This window comes from Mobula birostris, chromosome 30 (genome assembly GCF_030028105.1).
Source record: "Mobula birostris isolate sMobBir1 chromosome 30, sMobBir1.hap1, whole genome shotgun sequence".
Classification (NCBI taxonomy): domain Eukaryota; kingdom Metazoa; phylum Chordata; class Chondrichthyes; order Myliobatiformes; family Myliobatidae; genus Mobula; species Mobula birostris.
This window is the reverse complement of record NC_092399.1, coordinates 8,793,029-8,813,570: the sequence shown is the minus strand read 5'-3', so window position 1 is coordinate 8,813,570 and position 20,542 is coordinate 8,793,029. Positions and strand designations below refer to the sequence as shown.

Here is a 20,542-nt window from a genome sequence, read left to right as displayed (position 1 = left end):
TGTACGTCCTCCCTGTGAGAACATGAATATTCCCTGGGACTGTCGGTGTCCTCACATCATCCAAAACCTACCAGTTAGTAGGTTAATTGGTCACTGTAGATTGTTCCGTGATTAGGCTGGGATTAGTTTGGGGTTGCTAGGCAATGTGCCTTCCGGCCCTATTCCATGCTGTATCTCAAAGTTCAAAGTTCAAATTGCCAGCAACACAAATGGCTGTTGTCTGCAAATGAAAATAAAATCAATACAGTGGTTGTTGGAAATCTGAAGCAGATGTACTCAACAAATTAATATTTCACAATAAACATTCACTGGGACTCAGAGGTCTGATTTTTTTTTGTGTGTGGTGCAATGGCATCAGCGCCAGACTCTGGAGCGAAGGCTCCCGGGTTCGAATCCAAGTCGGGCCACCCCCCGAGCTCGTTTTCCATCCGTGGGGGGTTGAGCGTCGAGCTAGCCACTCGGCCTCGTAGAAAAAAGGGTCGAGTCAGGAACGTTCATATCGTGACCCGGTTAATCCGAAAGGAGACCAATCCTGGCACCACGCGCCAGACAAGAGCGGCTGACTGCCTGGTGTGGCAGGCTTAAAAAAAAAGTACATCATCCTTGGCAAATGAAAGCTAATGTCAAAACAGTACTTCAGTTTCTGCAGCAGAAATAGCTAAGAAGTCTGGTTACTTACAGAGAACGTCTGTCAGATGGACACAGTAAGTGATGTGGAAAGATCAGAAGTGAGTCTGACTTGGTGCTTATAGTTTGGCATGAGGTTTTGTGGAGTGGATATGTGCATGCCAAGAGTGAGTGCCCAGTCAAAGTTAGACTCAAACTATGAATTATATCCCGACCACTTAATTTAATAGATTTTAAATTACTATGCCACCCAGGTGTCTCTTCACAGTAGTGAGGAGAATGTGGCTGGAAATGAACTGCTTCTGCATTTTTTGTTTCTATCACTCCTTGTTGATAAGTTAAATGCTTCTGTCTAATTACTCCCTGAGAAACAGTTGTCTTTTGTTCAAAGTTAATGGGGCATGGGAATTCCTGGCAAGCCCTATTTGTAATACCTACTCTAAACTGCTCTAGGTGACAAACGGCCTCCTGAGTCTCCTGGTACTGAAGCTACTGAATATTGAAAGGCCTGGGTGTGGAGAGGATGCTTCTAACAGTGGGAGAGTCTGAGACCTGAAGGCACAGCCTCAGAATAGAAGGACATCCCTTCAGAACAAAGATGAGGAGGAATTTACATTGCCAGAGGGCAGTGAATTCATAGTCATAGTCATACTTTATTGATCCTGAGGGAAATTGGTTTTCGTTCCAGTTTGCACCATAAATAATTAAATAGTAATAAAACCATAAATAATTAAATAGTAATATGTAAATTATGCCAGGAAATAAGTCCAGGACCAGCCTATTGGCTCAGGGTGTCTGACCCTCCAAGGGAGGAGTTGTAAAGTTTGATGGCCACAGGCAGGAATGACTTCCTATGATGCTCTGTGTTGCATCTCAGTGGAATGAGTCTCTGGCTGAATGTACTCCTGTGCCCAACCAGTACATTATGTAGTGGATGGGAGACATTGTCCAAGGTGGCATGCAACTTGGACAGCATCCTCTTTTCAGACACCACCATGAGAGAGTCCAGTTCCATCCCTACAACATCATTGGCCTTACAAATGAGTTTGTTGATTCTGTTGGTGTCTGCTACCCTCAGCCTGCTGCCCCAGCACACAACAGCAAACATGGTAGCACTGGCCACCACAGACTCGTAGAACATCCTCAGCATCGTCTGGCAGATGTTAAAGGACCTCAGTCTCCTCAGGAAATAGAGACGGCTCTGACCCTTCTTGTAGACAGCCTCAGTGTTCTTAGACCAGTCCAGTTTATTGTCAATTCGTATCCCCAGGTATTTGTAATCCTCCACCATGTCCACACTGACCTCCTGGAGGGAAACAGGGGTCACCGGTGCCTTAGCTCTCCTCAGGTCTATCACCAGCTCCTTAGTCTTTTTCACATTAAGCTGCAGGTAATTCTGCTCACACCATGTGACAAAGTTTCCTACCGTAGCCCTGTACTCAGCCTCATCATTGTGGAATCTGTTGTGGAAGAAGTCTTTGGGTGCATTTAGAGTGGAGTTTGGTAGGTCCTTCATTAATATGGGCATCAAATTTAAGGGGTGAATGCAGAATGGGGTACGGGGGAGGGGAGGAGAAGATGGCGACGCGACACAGCGCACGCAGCCACTCCAAATTGATATCGTATTTGTGAAGTAGGATGCCCTGCACAATCCTGATTTGATGGAGGCAGACATGAGAGCACGGAGGAACATCTGGTGAAACTTCTGAAATGCCCGCTTCGCTGCCGCTGCTACTGTGCGATCGAGAATCTCCGGAGGGAAAGGCTCCAAATCCTCGGCTTTGCCTATTGCCTGTTGCCGGCGCCAGGGTCGAAGCGCTCGGCAGAGATGGTGCTCGGTGCTCGGTGCCGGAGAGCTGGTCAAAGGCTCAAAGTTTTCGGATGGACTCGGAGTCGGACTGTGGTCGGGTACTTCCAGGATGCTTCATCGGCAAGTTTGTGGTGCTGGAAGCTCATGGCAGGAAGATTTTTCTTCCTTCAACCATCTGCGTCAGATGATGGGACTTTCGAGAGAGTTTGAGACTTCTTTTACCGTGCCCATGGTCTGTTCTATCAAGTTATGGTATTGTTGCACTGTTGTAACTATATGTTATAATTATGTGGTTTTTGTCAGTTTTTTTAAGTCTTGGTTTGTCTTGTGTTTCTGTGATATCATTCTGGAGGAACAAATTGTATCATTTCTTAATGCATGCATTATTAAATGACAATAAAAGAGGACTGCGTGTCATCATAATCTAATAATCTAATATAAATCAGCCATAATTGATTGATGGATCAAGCTCGATGGGATAAATAGCCTAATTTTGTTTCTATGTCATGGTCTAAGTTACTCTCAGGTGATGTTGGGTGGCAAAATTTTGACCAAGCAATGGTAAATAAATGACAATATATTTCCAAATCAGGATACTGATTGACCCAGAAAGGGGTGATGTTTCCATCTCCTTTCTTCCCTGGACCTTCTCGGTGGTAGTGCTGGAGATCTTGCAAGTTGCTGCTGTTCATGTCAAGGCAGTGGATTGCATATCGTTAATGCAAGATGCCTCGGACTGGAAGGTGGCGACCCGTTACTTCAGTTGGAATAACACCCACCAAGATGATCAAAGAGCATTCTGTCTGCATTTACGTGGCTGGTAGAGCCATAGGGAGGCACAACATGCACGGGGTGGCAGGCAACTCAGCTTAAATTCTGCTGCTGGCAGTAAGGAGACTGTACGTTCTCCTCGTGACCATGATGGTTTCCCCCCACATTCCTAAGACTTGGTTTGTAGATTAATTGGTCACATTGGTGTAATTGGGCAGGGGGAGCCAGATGGGCCTGTCATTGTAATGCATCTCAAAATAAATTTAAAAATAAATAAACATGCAAAGGGTCCTTCAGACCACTGAGTCCAAACCCACCATCAACCACCCACTTCTAGCAGTGGTTCCTGACCATTTTAATCCATGAAACTTTATCGTTAACCGAGGGGTCCAGCGATTCCTGAGGTTTGCAAACTTCTACTGGAAGTTCATCAGGAACTTCAGCTCGGTGGCAGCTCCGCTGACTGTGCTAACTGAGAATTCCATGGGCCCTTTTGTCTGATCTACTGACGTGGAGGCTGCTTTTGCAGAACTTAGACAGCGGTTCACAACAGCTCCCATCTTGCTTTCTCCCGACGTGAGGAGTCCCTTCATTGTGGAGTTGGACGCCTCAGACAATGGAGTTGGTGCTGTCTTGTCTCAACAATCACCTTCGGATGGTAAACCGCACCCGTTTGCGTTCTTCTCCAGATGGCTATCCCCTGCAGAGAATAACTATGACATAGGGAATCGGGAGCTTTGGAGGAATGGCGCCACTGGTTAGAGGGGGCAAAGAATCCTTTTATCATTTGGGCTGACTACAAGAACCTGGCTTATATTCAGGAGGCCAAGAGGCTGAAATCCATACAGGCCGGGTGGTCTCTATTCTTTAACCACTTTGATTTCACCCTGACCTAGTGACCTGAGTCAAAGAACCAGAAGCCAGACCTGTCCTGTCAGTTTGATGAACTGGAACAAGAGGAGAAGCCTACCACCATTTTTCCCCAAGCCAGCGTGGTAGTGCCAATTCATTGGGGAAATTGACCCTCTTGTTCGCAAGACCCAAGCAGAAGCGGAGATTCCTAAGAAAGATCCTCTGGGTCATCTGTTCATCCCAAGTTCATCCAGTCCCAGATACTCCAATGGGGATATTCATTGAGAATGACCTCTCACCCAGGGATTGCCAGGACCCTCGAGTTTATCAAGAGGAGGTTTTGGTGGCCCGGAGTGACGAAGGAAGTTCGGCAGTACATGCAGGCAACAAGCAGCCCGGTTCCCAACCTCAAGGGTTATTCCACCCGCTACCTGTTCTGGAAAGACCATGGGCATACAACTCCATGGACTTTGTCACAGATCTCCCGCCATCCAAGGGGAAGGCGGTCATCATGGTAATTGTCAACCAGAAAGTTCATTGCCTTGGAGAAGCTACCATCTACATTGGAGATGGCCTAAATTGTCCTGGACCAGGTCTTCAGGAACTATGGATTCCCAGTGGACGTGGTCTCAGATCGTGGTCCACAATTCACATCACATTTTTGGAGGGCACTCTGTAAGTTGATAAGGGCAATAGCACACCTTTCCTATGGGATTTACCCGCAGTCCAACAGCCAAACAGAGTGGACCAACCAAAATTAAGAACGTACTTTAAGATGCCTGGCCTCAGAACGACCTGATGAGTGGTGTGACCATTTGATGTGGGCAGAGGTCATCCACAACCCCCTTACAGCATTCGGCGCATGGGATGTCACTGAGTGCCAGATTGGTTATCCTCACCCTCTCTTTCCGGAACAGGAGGCCGAGGTTGGGGTGCCTGCGGCGAAGATCTCAACCAATGCTGCAAGCAGAAACGGAGTAAGGCAAGAGAGATTTTACTGTCCTTGATCCATAAGGCGGAAGCTAAGGCAAACTGAAGGAGAAGACAGGGACCCACTTTACAGCCTGGGCAACAGGTCTGGCTGTCCATTCATGACTTGCCTCTCCGAGTGGAATCACAGGCACATTCCTCTCTGTTATTGGTGGTATCTACAGGAGGTGACCTCTATCACCCAAGATACCCACCACCAGGTCCAATGCATCTTTTCACAGTTACCATCCGGCAGGAGGTAGAGATGCTTGAAGACCTAAACCACCAAGTTCAAGAGCAGCTATTGTACTTCCCTTCAACCAAATGGAAAAACTCTAATCCCTACAGTTTAGCAACTCAATGACCACTTTGCACCAAAATGGACTTTGTGTTTCTTTTATTCCAATTCTGTTTTCTTACTTAAAAAATCTGTGTAATTTATGCTTTCCTTGTGCAAGTTCCTTATACGATGCTATGTGCCTGTGATACTGCCACAAGTAAGCTTTCCATTTCCCATATATATGACAATGAACTTGACTTTGGCTATGGCTCTCATTAGCATTGTAACAACATCTTCCACGGCTTTGCTGATGACTGAGATCGATGTAACACCCTTGCAACCTTTAATAGAACGGTCAATATGAATGCTTCGAAACTCAGAAGAAATATGGACTGATCATAAATCACAAACTTCAGGAAAAAAGTGTTGAAGTAGATGGATAACTATGAGATTCCTATGAGTTTGAGGAAAGGAAAGTTAGAGGGTAATCTTAGCGTTGTTTATTGATATGAATGACTGTAAAATATTGTCATAGTTGAGTAGTTCATAGTGACAACTCTCAATTTAGTCTTTCAAATTTTCTGCAGTATAGAAATTCTTGAAAACCAGAGGGCAGTAGCACTGGTGTGAACTTCCTTTGGAAATGAAAGGGCAGGAACACAAGTGAGGAATGAATTTTTCCACATGCTTCTATCATTTGTTCAGGGAAGTGATTGTAGGGGTGTGATTTGATTCGGTTTCTCAGCTGCAAGAAATTTTTCACTTCTCCAAGCGAGGATGTTGAACTTGTAAAACTTCTCCGTAAGAACTCCTGTGCAACTTCTAGCAGGTGGTTGCTCATGCAGTTTAAAAGCTTCCAACTTGTACAACTGTTTTGACTACAAATAATTTTATTAAGTCTCAGCTTGGCAAAGTCTCGAATAAAGAAGTTATGTATGACAAACTACCTTAACTTTTTGAAATATTAATGCAGCCACACAGAGCTTCTGAGATCAGGGGCCGTGCGGCTGCCTGCATTCTGGGAGCAGAATTAGTTTGGATATTTTAAAATGGCTTTGAGCATTTTGAAAGTCCCAAATTGTGATGGTTTTGGGCTTGTCTTTTGCAGATATTCTTTATTTGGGTCTTCCAGATGGTTTCAATGCAGGGGTCAACACAGCTCCGATTTGTCAGCCATTCTCCCAACCAAATGAAAATGCAGTGCTACATGCAAAGTAAAAAATCCCTCCTCCTCCTCTCTTCTTCTGTATCATTCTCTGGCCTCTTACCCCTTCTCAAGTGCCTTTCATCCTCCCCTGGGTCCCCTCCTCATTCCCTTTTTCCTATGATCCACTCTCCTCTTCTATCAGATTCCATCCTCTCCAGCCCTTTACCTTTCCCACACACTTGGCTTCACTTATCATCTTCCAGCTATCCTCCTTCCCCTTCCCCCACCCCCTTTTTACTCTGGTATCTTCCCCCTTCTTTACCAGTCCTGAAGAAGGTTCTCAGCTCAAAACATCGACTGTTTATTCATTTTCCTAGATGCTGCCTGACCTGCTGAGTTTCTCCAGGGTTTTGTGTTTGCTGATGTAGAGTAACTGGCTGGTTGGCAGGGATATGCTGTGTGAGGTTTGGGTCAGCACCAAGAAACCACTTTGAGCCACTTTGACTTCTTTAGAATGGTAGTGTTAATTATTTTCCCGGCGGATCTGGCAGCATGGTCACACTGACTAATGGGTATCAGTTATCTTGCGGTATCAACTGGTGGTTTACAACATTTTGCAAAATCCATCTTTCAAAATATTTTTTTGTGAATTTAGAGGTCATAGTATTCGCACAATGAAAATAATTTATTTCGGAGGTGAAACAGAAGAGCTATAATTTCTGAGTCATTTTGCACCACTTGGAAAGCTTGACAGGGACCTTCATGTCAGGGGCACATCGCAGGAAGTTCTGAATCCCTCCGCCAAAATAGACATATGCAGGCCTCTGCTCCCAACCACACGCCAGTGAACCACAGCTCTGCCTGAGCCTGTGGCTGAACTGCCAAGCCTGGTCTTGGGACAGGAGGACCAGTGATAATCTTTGGCTTTAGCTGCAGCTGAAGTACGATGTGGTAGCTCCATGAATTGAATGCTCATTTATTGACTGCATCCAGACCAGTCCATTAGAATTTCTGAGCAAGTGTGGAATCCACATTGGACTCTTTGTAAATTAAAGTAGTGTTGGACCTATAAAGATGGGCAAATAAACTTCACTTTTACTCACTAACAGTGGCTGCTTTTAGTTTACAGGAAAGGTCTATATTAATCCTAACATGATTTTAGCTATAAGAGAGTCTATCAATGCCCATCGTTCATCGCTCACTCTTTAGCTGATTGGTTTGTTGAGATGTTGGCATTTTCACGTCAGGTACGCTCAGAGCCCCTGGGTTCCTGAGGTTTACTATCTGTCTACAATGGACTTCTTGGTGCAATTTGTTTTCCTGATTGGAGAACAAGGGAAATTGTAATAACAGCCCCAAATGGACATGTCTCTTTAAGCACCATACTCAAGACCACAGACTAGCACCTTGAACCGCCTTCCATGTGCAACCTGCAGACTCCAATCAGGTACTTGGTTTGCTGGTTAGAAGCAGTGGAAAATCAGCTGGTTTCTGCGTGGAACAAGTCAGAGGAGATGAAAGGAGGAATGGGAGTTATGGGCTTCAACAGTAAAAATGGGTTAGGAGTTGATCAAATGACTTTGAGAGGCCAGGAGCAACAGGTATGTTGAAAATCTTGCTCCCAATTGACATCTTTCATTCAGCTTCTCCCCTCACACTCACAACTTCCAACATTGCAACTGAATTGCTGTCTGTTGACAAGAATAACCAGCTTGCATCATCTTATGATTTCCTGTCTGGCGTAAGGAGGGAAATTTGTGCAGGGCTCTCCGGGACACAGTTTTGTCTCAGCCAATCATAACTTGCATGCAAGCTTAAAGTTAAAACAACTCCTTCTCCAAGCCACTGCTTATTCACATTTAAAATTGCTCTGGGGTAGCTGCTCTGGAAACATTTGTCAGGAGGTGTGAGAGGACAGCCCCAGTTTCCCTCAACTGCACTCAATGGCCACTTTATTAGGAGCCACCTGTACCTATAAAGTGACCACTGATTGTATGTTCGTGGTCTTCTGCTGCTGTCGCCCGTCCACTTCAAAGTTCGGCATGTTGTGATAATTTTCTGCATGCCACTAATGTAACGTTTGAGTTACTGACAGCTTCCTGTCAGCTTGCACCAGTCTGGCCATTCTCCCCTGACCTCTCTCATTAACAAGGCATTTTCACCCACCGATCTGCCACTCACTGGATTTTTTTTTGTTTTTCACACCATTCTCTGTAAACTTTAGAGAATGTGGTGTGTGAAAATCCCAGATGATCAGCAATTCCTGAGATACTCAAACCACCCTGTATGGTACCAACAATTATTCCACTGTCAAAGTCATATTTCTTCTCCATTCCAATGTTTGGTCTGAACAATAACTGAACCACTTGACCATAACTCATGGTTTTTTGCTTTGAGTTGCTGCAACATAATTGGCTGATTAGATATTCGCATTAATGAGTGAGTGAACTTTCTCCAATCTCCTTCTCGGCAAGTGCCGTAAGGACAATAATCCATTGCCATTCAAACCCAGAACACCTCCCTTCCATTGCCATTCAAACCAAGCTCAGAACACCTCCCTTCCATTGTCTCCTCCTGAAAGTGATGGTTAGAGAACTTAATTAATACACAGAATAGATCAGGATGGCGGGTCACAGAATCTGTAACTGTGGGAGAGTTTACAAAGTGGATGAGTAGTGGGGTGGGATGATTCCAAAATTGTGAAAATACATGCTAATAGTTGACCTATTCAAACATCAGAAACACCTCTATAATCATTTTCTTTCGTGTTGGGGTCCACTTACCGTATACGGAAAATGCCAAATAAGTGTCCAATAAATTAGATGCACAACCCCTGGGCTGCTAAAAATTCAAAGTGACTTTTCATAGAGGTCTGCAAATGTTCCTGTGGCACAACGGAGATAGGGAACACCAGGAACAGAAACTCTGGCCACCATTCCAGCCTACATGTACCGCGCCAATATTCTACCATGTGAATCAAGTTGTGGCTATTTTCAAATGCAAAGCAGCATGCTGGAAATCCAATGGGAAATATGGATAAGGAAGGCCTAGAGGGATGTGAGCCAAATGTAGACTAGTTTAGCTTAGAGTTTTGGTCGGCATTGACTAGTTGGGCCAAAGGTCTTGTTTCCGGGTTGCATGGGTCTATGATATAAAAATGAAAACATATTGGAAACACACAGTAGGTCAGGCAGCATCTGTGGAAAGAGAAACTGAGTTAATGTTTCAGGCTGAAGAACGATGCCAGACCAAGGAAAGGAGAAAAACAACTTAGTTCTACATTGCAGAGAAACTGGAGTTAGAATCAGAATCGGGTTTAATATCACTGACATACAGATTGTCGTGAAATTTGTTGTTTTGCGGCAGCAGTACAGTGCAATGCATTAAGAAACCTTAAAGTTACAATAAGAAATATATATTAAAAGATTAAATTATTGGGGTGCCAGGGTGGAGGTTAACATGAGGCACAATGAGAGAGAAAGAAGGTTTGGTCTACTTTGTCTATTCAAGGGTGATAGATGGTAGGGTGGAGATACGTCTCTACCAAAGGAGCTGTAAGGTGCTTCTTCCCTTGGGCAGGTGTTACACCTGCTGAGCACCCCCCCCCCCACCCCCGCGCGATCAGGGTCACATAATGCCATAGGAGCTGGTGGTGGATGGTTGTACGAGCAGCTGGTGCATATCACAAGTCCTGGTTAGGTAACCTCTGACGCCAGGTAGACAATCTCTGAAGAGTATTGATAATGGCTGGGATCAGCCCTCTTGTAAAGACACTGTCCAGGAGAAGGCAAGCCACTTCTGTAGAAAATTTTGCCAAGAACATTTATGATCATGGAAAGACGTGATCGCCCACGACATAATGATGATGTTATATGACATGGCGCATAATGATGATGATGACAAAATTAAATAAGCAGTGCAGAAAGAGAAAAAAAGATAGTGAGGTAGTGTTCACGGGTTCAATGTCCATTCAGAAACCTAATGGCAGAAGGGAAGAAGCTGTTCTTAAAACATTGAGTGTGTGTCTTCAGGCTCCTGTACCTCCTCTCTGATGGTAGAAATAAGAAGGGAGCATGTCCTGGCTGATGGGGGACTTTAATGATGGATGCCACCTTTTTGAGGCATTATCTTTTGAAGATGTCCTGGATGCTGCTGGTGCTGGTGATGAAGCTGGATGAGTTTGCATCCCTTTTTCTGACCCCGTGCAGTGGCCTCTCCATACCAGACACTGAACTGAAAAAGAGGACCAGGTTTGCCTTGCGGATAAGTTGAAAATGGGAACATGGGCATTCCCCTTGTCCTGTCCACCTCTTTCCCCACCTATTCTCCAACTTTAAATTCAATTGCGTTTCTCTCTTTCCCAGTTTTGACGAAGAGTTCTAGCACTTCAAACCTTAACTCTGTTTCTCTTTTCATTTTCCGAAGTTCGAAGTTGAGTATTTTTGCGTATTTAATATTTTGATAATATTTGAGTATTGTAAATATATTAATTGATTAAGCATTTTTGTTCGTTTAAACACTTAATTACAGCTTATATGTAAAAATACGTGATTTGCATTCATGATGATGCTACTATATGATAAGCACACGCCTGGCTTAAAGTAAAACAAATTAAGACCATAAGATATAGGAGCAGAAATCAGCCATTTTGACCATTGAGTCTGCTCTATCATCCTGCCATGGCTAATCCATCTTCCCTCTCAGTCCCAATCTCCTGCCTTCTCCCCGTGTACTTCATGCCCTGACTAATTGAGGATTTATCAACCTCTGCCAATTTTTCATTAGTTCCATTTAATATCAGAGAAATGAATACAAAATACATCCTGAAATTCTTTTTCTTTGCAGACGTCCACTAAAACAGCAAAGTGGCCCAAAGAATGAATGACAGTAAAAATGTTGGAACCCCAAAGCCCCCCCACTCTCCCCTCCCACACACAAGCAGCAACAAAGCAACGACACCCCCTCACCCTACCCACTTCCACAAAATAGCATCAGCATCCTCCACCTACCTAGCAAACAATAGCAAAGGCCCCAATAAAAATTATGATCTACAGTAAAACAAACAGTCATTCAATCAACAATTCAACCATACCGCCATACCACAGGATCTCTCTCTGTCTCTCTGTCTAATAAAGGGAACAAGAGGTGTCCCTTTTCACAGTAAGAGGCGAGACATAACAAAACAACTCTGTGATTTACGGTGTTAAAAGTCTGTCACGCTGCTTTTTTCCTCTGAGTTCTGCGACCCAAAAATCAGCAACAATCTCTCACCCACCAATGAAAGAGAGAGAGCGTGACTCACCGTGTACACAGCCTCCAACAGCTGATGCACTGTTCCCGATGTTCTGTTCTCTCCCGCGATGCTTCAGTCAGTGGGAACAGCTTAGAATCAGCCAATCCACAGGGCCAATGACTTGGCGTCCATAGCAGCCTGTGGCAATGAATTCCACAGATTCGTAACTCTCTGACTAAAGGAATTTCTCCTCAACTCTGTTCTAAAAAGACATCCCTCTCTTCTGAGGCTGTGTGCTCTGGTCCTAAACTCCCCCACCATAGGAAACATCCTCTCCACATCCACTCTATCAAGGCCTCTCAATATTCAATGAGTTTCAATGACATCCCCCCTCATTCTGAATACCAGTGAGTAAAGGCCCAGAGCCATCATATGCTCCTCCTAAGTGTTTCAATCCTGGAATCTTTTCATGAACCCTCTCCAATGTTAGCACATCCTTTCCTAGATAAGAGGCCCAAATCTGCTCACAATACTCCAAGTGAGGCTTTATCTGTACCTTATAAAGCCTCAACATTACATCTTTGCGCTTACATTCTAAATCATCAGAAATATACCCAAGTTAACTCTTGAAGGAGCTCTATGGAAACGTTGCTGTAGCTTCTGAACTGCAGAAACACAAACATCTCAAGCTCACTCCAAGAGAGGCCTCACCAGTGTTGAGACAAGCTTACCCGGGCTCCTGTCTTTTTGCTTTCAATTAGTTTAATGTTTTGGAGTTACAAGAATAGCAAGGTTGATGTTTTCTGCTGAATTAATGAAGGAGCACCCTTATATTCTTTTTTACAAGAAGGTAACATTTCGAGTCTGAAACATCCTGGAAGAGTTTTGGAAGTGTGTCGTCAAACTAAACATGAAGAGCTACATCACCTCTTTTTCCTTAGTATAGCTGACAGGCATCCAGGATAGAAGTGATTATTCAACAAATCCTCAACCACACAAGAATAATACGCATCTAAATCTAGTTCTTGCATGGAAGGTTAGTTGGAGATGAGCCCTGAACTAAATTCAAATAATTCAGCACGGTCTGGAAACCCAGCCGATTGATTAAAGTCAGCCATCCCTCCATTAATTGAATGGTCCACTGTTTCTCACCCCTTAACAGCCAGATCCAGCCTAAAAATTCAGACGGGAAACATTACCCCAGACAACAGCAATTTCTCATGCTTACATTACCCGTTCTAAGACAGCAATAATCATTCAACAATATATTTCTTGGCCCAATCATGACCAATAATCAAAGAAAATGTTGAGTCAGATGGTAGACTAGTCCTTAATATAATTTTCCTGAGGTTGATTTTCAACTCGTTTGAAGTAATAGTGTGTGATAAATTGTCATCTCTTGTGCTGACACTCATCCCATGAAGTACGGATTATGTTTCCAGTTCATACATATGTTGGCATTGACAACTGGTGGCAGAGGGAGAATTTTTGGGGCGTCACAGTGATGTGGCAGTCAGTGTAACAATATTAAAGTGGCAGCGAGCTGGGTTCATTTCTGCCACTGTCTATAAGGAGTTTGCACGTTCTCCCTGTAATCGTGTAGGGATTACTTCACTCACCCCATCACTGAACTGTTCCCACCGCCTACGGACTCACTTTTAGGGGCTCTTCATCTCACGTTCTTGATATTTAATGCTTATCTTTTTCTTTCTTTTGAATTTGTACAGTTTGTCTTTTTTTGCTTATTGGTTGTTTGTCCTGTTGTTCTTTCATTGATTCTATCAGGTTTTCTAGATTTACTGAGTACGTCCACAAGAAAATGGGTTGCATAAGGTAACATATAGGCACTTTGGTAATATACTTACTCCGAATTTTGAACTTTGAAATACCAGGGGACAGGGAATGGAGTGGAGGCAGGTGCCTGATTTGAAAGGCGGTGACTTCATAGGAAAGATTCACAATGCAAGATTCAAGTTTATGTAGTACTTTATACTTTATTGTCGCCAGACAATTGATACTACAACGTACAATCATCACAGCGATATTTGATTCTGCGCTTCCCGCTCCCTGGATTAGAAATATTAAATATTAAAAATAGTAAAAATTAGTAAATATTAAAAATGTAAATTATAAATCATAAATAGAAAATTAAAAAATGGAAAGTAAGGTAGTGCAAAAAAAGCCAAGAGGCAGGTCCGGATATTTGGAGGGTATGTGTTCGTCAAAACACACCATGAAATGCGTCATTTGCGTCAAAAAGCAGCACATGCAAGGACGTGCTGGGGGCAGCCTGCAAGTATCATTGCACAGTCCATCGCCAGCATAACGCGCCCACAATGCCTGGCAGAACGAAACAGAACTAGCAACAACAGCAAAACAAGCCCCCGTTCCTCTCCCCCACCCATGCACGTACACAGTGCTCTGACCCCAAGACAGTCCATATCCTTCGTCCCCCAGCCGCCAGCAGACCCGGAGAGCTGCTGCAGCTGAATCAAAGAACAACACTGCTAGAAGTGAGCACGTGAAGACAAGGTCCCTCCGTGCCACCAAGATTCATTACTCATATTATGTAGCACCTCAAACCATGCACGATCGTGTGGTGGTTAGCACAACGCCTTACAGTATCAGTGACCCGCTACATTCTCCCTGTGACCGCGTGGGTTTCCTCCGGGTGCTCCGGTTTCCTCCCACAGTCCAGGCTAATTGGTCATTGTAAATTGTCCCGTGATTAGGCAAGAATTAAACCGGGAGCTGCTGGGCAGAGTGGCTCACGGGGACTGTTCCATGCTGTATCTCAATTTCAAAAATCTGTGGCACTGCCAGCGTTGTGAAGGGTGGGGTGAGGACCCCCCATTGGTCACAGTTGACCATGGAAGTTGCGTCCCAACTGTTTATGTCATACGCAAGCCAAGGTAGTACAATGTGGAGAGCGAGCTGTTGCCCAAGTAACAGGCTCCCCCTCCCCACGCAGCGGATGAATCCAAAGGAACAGTAGAGACCAACACAGTTCGGCACCAGCAGTGTTCCAAGAAGTTGCCAGTCAGCATTGAACTCAACATCCAGCTCCTGTACTGTAAAGCATTGTGCTAACCATTATGCTACCGTGCAGCCTTATTCGACTAATCTCCTTTCCCAAGACTTCCGCCGCCACCAAATAATTCAAGTTTCAGGCATATGGCAATATCATCACCTAGCAGTTCCTCTCCAAGTTGGACCTGATCCCAAATAGAAAACATATTGCTATTCCTTCAACATCGCTAAATCCCACAATTCCCTACCCAGCCATTCCCAGGATGTACCTCCTTCCAGCTGCTCACCTTCTCAACGGCAATGAGGGATGAACAATAAATGACAGCCTTGGCAATAATGCCTATTTCCCAAAGAATAAACAAATAATTAAATATTCAAATTACCTCTTCGGTAGCAGTATACAAAATTGGTAGCGCGGTGGCAGGGTGAAGATATGTATCTACTAAAGGAGGTGTAAGCTGCTTCTTCCTTCCACTAGCCTGCAGGTCACCCTTGGGCAAGGTGTAGCACCTGCTTATCCTCACGATCAGGGTCACGTAAAGTCATAGGAGCTGGTGGTGGTTGGTTGTACGAGCAGCTGGTGCATATCACAAGTCCTGGTTATGCGACCACTGACGCCAGGCAGACAATCTCTGAAGAGTATTGATAATGGCCAGGGTCACCCACCTTGTAAAAACACTGCCCAGAAGACGGCAATGGCAAACTACTTCTGAAGAAAACTTTGTCAGGAACAATTATGGTCATGGAAAGACCATGATCGCCCACGTCATACGACATGGCGCGTAATGAGCGCACAAAACAAAGTTATGGGGATATAGATAGGGTAAATGCAAGCAGACTTTTTCCACTGTGGTAGAATGGGGTGACAGCTAGAGATAAGAAAGGTGAGAAGTTTAAGGGGAACATGAGGGGAAACTTCTTCACTCAGAGAGGCTGGAGAGAGTGCGGAATGAGCTGCCAGCACAAGTGGTGCATGCAGGCTCAGTTTTAATATTTAAGAGAAGTTTGGATAGGTACATGGATGGTATGGCTATGGTCCAGTTCAATGTGAGTATGCAGCTTTAATGTTTCGGCATCGACTAGATGGACCGAAAGGCCTGTTTCTGTGCTGTACTTTCCCATGACGTAATCTATATAATTTTATAATAATAGAATCATATTGAAAGGATAGATTTGATCATTTGTAGATCCAGATTTTTTTCCGTTTAACATTTTAGCATTAACTGAATACTTAATACCGGGAAATCAAGTGAACTATTAGTATTAGAATTAATAGCTGTGGGAAATGAACCAAACTCTAAATGCATTTTAGATGGATTATTCCTTCTTTTCTAATATAAAAACAGCAATACTGTACGACAAAAAATCAATTTTGAAACTTTGGTACTTTGCAACAAAACTACGTATGGGGTTTAAACGGCGTTCCCTATCCTGCTCACTGAGTTATAACAACAATGTCATTTTAAAATTTCAATCTGTTCCTGAAAACTTTCCCTACTTTCCTTTGATGCAATCACATTCAAGACATATCTGTACTTTAAAACCTTCATAATTCAAAACAAATGCGCTTGGGAGTATCTTGGCTCACTGTAACATTGTTGACATCTAAAACAAGCAATTTTGCTTTAGAATTTTAATGAATTAATTCACTTTTTGCCCAAGTAAGCCTGATGGTTACTTATGAAAGAAAACCGATTTTATGCAGGCTTATCGGTAATTGTAGAGGATAACAAAGACATATTGCACTTAATACAATGAGTTTGTTGTTTTCATGCCTGGGATATCTAGTGCAGATTGCAGTACTAGATCACATTAAACTGTTTGAAACCATTACTTTCATCATTAACATACATAAAACCTACAACACAGAAATACCCCTTTATTTTATAACTGATGTATGTCAAAGCCAAAACTGCACGTTAATTTCCATTTAAGGAATATGACGAGATACAATAGGAATTCAACATCTGCATTGCAGCATCTGGAAATAACTCACACCACGTGATAACACTGCTGGTAGCTAGTTCCTCAATGCACAGTGCCTTATAGATTTCCCTAGACCTTGTGAAATATTTCCGAAAGCAGCCAGCAATTTATATTCAATGAAACGTAGAGAGTCAGCATTGAGAAGGGCTGTTTGTTAAAGTGCAAGAAGCACTGGTAACCCATGTATTACCGCAGTGTTCCAGCACTTCTGAAACAGTAGTCAGTTAGACCAAGTAGGTACATTTTTGCAAAGACCAGATTAAGCCCAAAAGTCAATCTGATACTTATTGTTTAGTACAAGAGTACAAATGCCAAGAAATTCACAGAACTGGTGACATTAAACACACAGTAATGTATTAAAATCTGCCTCCTCAATTAATCACAGTCAGTGGAATGGATTTCAGACTATATTACAGGCTCAGTGCCTATACTACAAATCCATGACACCACACCAATAGATCAGCCCGACCCTTTTATCTACCAATCGCTCATGAGCCATCTTTCCATTCCACAGATTTCTCATCTGGTTAGCACATTGAAACAGGTGTCTTACAATTTCTAGCCACGTGGATTTTAAAGCAATAGGGGAACTACACTCTATACCCTTCAGACTGCACAAGTTGTACCTTTCTTAATGCAGGGACTGTATTTGAAGGCACTGAACAAGAACCTTTCTCTTCTGCTGTGCAGTGCAATGTGAAAATTGAAGACTGAAGGTACAGCAGTTCCCAGCCATTCATGAGGAAGAATTCTCACAGACTCACTGTCTGAATAAGACCAGCCTTGAAGAGTTATATCCCCACAATAAACAGGTGTAAATAGCCCTACCTACAATGTCATTGATTTTGAATTTCAGCACAGGAGTCACATTTACCAATCACTTTTAAGATCAGACAAACTGGAAACAAATTTACTCTGAGTACAGTTCAAATTCAAGAAATGGCTGCCTAGGGCAGGGTCAGGCTAATGAGACGTCAAGCAAAGATTTTGAAGTGATGCAATAGATAGAGAAAGGTTTAGGTGGAGCTACAAACAGTTTTAAGTTGTCCTGATTTGCTTGTCTATTTTGCGCCTGAAATCATAATTGTGCCGTGATTCAAAGAAGAAAATAAAGAAAGAGAAACCTCGCATCTCAATCTCACATCTAACTAACACTTTCCACAATCTCAGGATGTCCCAAGGCAACTGACTGCCAATGCAGTGCAGCTGCCAGCTGAAACACACCAAAGCAGTAATGATCAGATAATGCACTTCTTGGTTTATTTGCCTCAGCTGTGTGATCAACATAACTCAGGACTTCCCTCACTTAAAAATATGGCACAACATCCATTGGGAATAAATGACAGGGACTCCTTTAAAAGTCGTCTGAATTTTGGCACACATTCAGGGCCACAATCTAACACTAAAGAATTAACTCATTCATCATTATGATCAATGTCTAGCTTTGTAACGACTACGGCACATACTTAATTTAAGAATAGCAAGAAAATAATATTCCATATTACATTCTGTTGCCTGGAACCACACAGAGAATTCTTTGTTCATACGTCACGTCCACTGTCATTGAAAGAGTTTTTTTAATAGCTTCTTATTTTAGTTTCACACAGTACCTTAATTAATAGGACTAAAACCTGTTGGCATCTTTAGCTGTAATAATAAGAAGTTTTATGCTTATTTAAAAAATGAGTAGTTAATTTTCTTTTAATTTATTGAACCTTTTTTTCTAAATAGCAAATAGTCACAAAACAATTTGTTTGATCCATTTCTATTTGGTTATGCCTTACCATCCAAGCTTAAACTATTTTCCTTCTGAATAAATAGAGCAGTTTCCTCAGCTTAATATGCATAGCATGGAATTCATATACAGACAAAATGAAGAAATGGAGACTGAAGTTTCCTACCTTTGCAAGTTGGCTGGATCTCATTTAGAAATGAAAGGATAAGTTTTCTCGATGTGATAGTGGAATTTCTTCTGGATGCTCGTCTGTACACGTCTTTATGAAGAGCAAGAGAACTTTTCTCCTTTGCAGTTTGCAACTTCAAGCTTCACAACAGAGAGGGAGAGAGAGAGAGATAGAGAAAGAGAAAGAGAAAGAGAGAGAAAGTCTCCTTGACAGCCGACTGCGAAAGAGGCATGCATGTGTGAGTGTTTATGAGTGTGTGTGTGTATGAGAGTAAGTGAGAGAGAGTGGACTACTTCACAAGCTGTTTAACGGGCTAGGCTGAGATCAGCTTTGGTTTTTTTTGAACGTGTTCCAGCTGAGAATTGTTTCTCAGGTTCTCCGATACAAAGGATCGTGTTCATAGGGTTGGGGGAGGGGGAAGAATTGTTGAGGACTATTTAAGAAAACAATTTTCATTTATGGATTTCATAAATATTTGTCATTCTGATCATACAGATGGCAAAAGCACTTGCAGCCTTTTACCTCTACCATTCCTTTTTTTAATCTTTCCACACCAAACAGAAAATTCTGTTTCTGCTCATTAATCGATAAATCAACAGATGGATTTGCATGCCAGCTCAGAAGGCAAATAATTGGGGAAATATTATGAAGCAGGGAAAATAAGAACTTAGAATGTGCTTGTTCAAATAGAACAAAACAGAGTTTTGACTGCAAAGACTGAAATATTATAACTTAAATATGGATCATCCTCATGAAGCAGAAACAGATGTCCTATATATCCCAGTAGAACGGCATGGCCAACAACACGTGGAACTTCTAAAGCTTTTTGTGATTAGTGTCTAGTTCAGCTCCATGCACATGAAGCTCATTATGTATTCAGTGCTTATTGCCCATTACCAGCGGCATCAGCTGACATATTTACACCAGGCAACTTTCAGTGTTTTCACTTAACACTACATAAACAACAAGACCTGGAATTTCCACTTGGATTTGCTGTTCCCTCTCCACACAATTCTCTACCATCAGCACAGCAGGAAAATGAGGATTTCTTTTTTAAAATGTAAATAACGTTCCATGCAATTTGAGCTTCTGGGATCTCTTGCACAAAGTTTGAAAATAGTCAGGCAGAGGTAGGCTTTGCCCTCAGATATTGCCACAACACTTGCCTGTTTCACCATTCATGACTTTTCTGATTGTCAGGTCTTCACATTCGTGCATCCCACTCCAACTATTTCCCACTGGGAGTTTCCAACATCTGTGGGCATTCGGGAAGCTCCATGACCTAAGATGAACCCTTCAACCGCTGGAACATAATAATAAATAAATTATAATTAAATAATTATTTATTCTTAACTTACTGAGATGCAGTGTGGAGCCCGGCCGCCCAGCAATCCCCTGATTTAACCCTAGCCTAATCATGGGACAATTTACAATGACCAATTAACCTACCAACTGGTAGGTCTTTGGACTGTGGGAGGAAACCGGAGCACCCGGAGGAAACCCATGCGGTCACGGGGAGAACGTACAAACTCCTTACAGGCAGAGGTAGGGCCTCAACCTGAGTTGCTGGTACTGCAAAGCAATGCACTAGCCGCTACACTATCATATGGCCCCTTTTACTTATATACTTATAATTATAATTACTTAATTATAAGTATGTAAGTAAATACTTTAAACTACTTATATTCTAAAGAAACCAGAACCTGAGTCTGTACCCTGATTTCACTGGTTTGCTTAATTTTTAGTGGCTATTTTCATGAATTGGACACTCATCAAAATTTAAAATGTTCATTGTGTTGTCATAAACTCATTGCATTGCATAAAGCTGTACAGCACAGTACAGGCCCTTCAGCCCACAATGTTCTGCTAACCCTTTCACCTACTCCAAGATCAATCTAACCCTTCCCTCCCACAAAGCCCTCTATTTCTCTTT

The 20,542-nt window shown here is 42.9% G+C and overlaps 1 protein-coding gene across 2 annotated transcripts in view; it reads right to left on the bottom strand.

Moving 5' to 3' along the window:
• The window catches only part of col8a2 (collagen, type VIII, alpha 2), a 223,073-nt gene extending 204,156 nt beyond the window's left edge, over window positions 1-18,917 (bottom strand). For both annotated transcript variants that reach the window (XM_072247123.1, XM_072247122.1), the window contains exon 1: window positions 18,607-18,917. Coding sequence is in view for 1 of the 2 variants with exons in the window: in XM_072247122.1 (XP_072103223.1) it covers window positions 18,607-18,630 (24 nt within the window). In the remaining variant the exon portion in view is untranslated. The remainder of the gene's footprint in view (window positions 1-18,606) is intronic.
• Window positions 18,918-20,542: the final 1,625 nt, after the last annotated feature.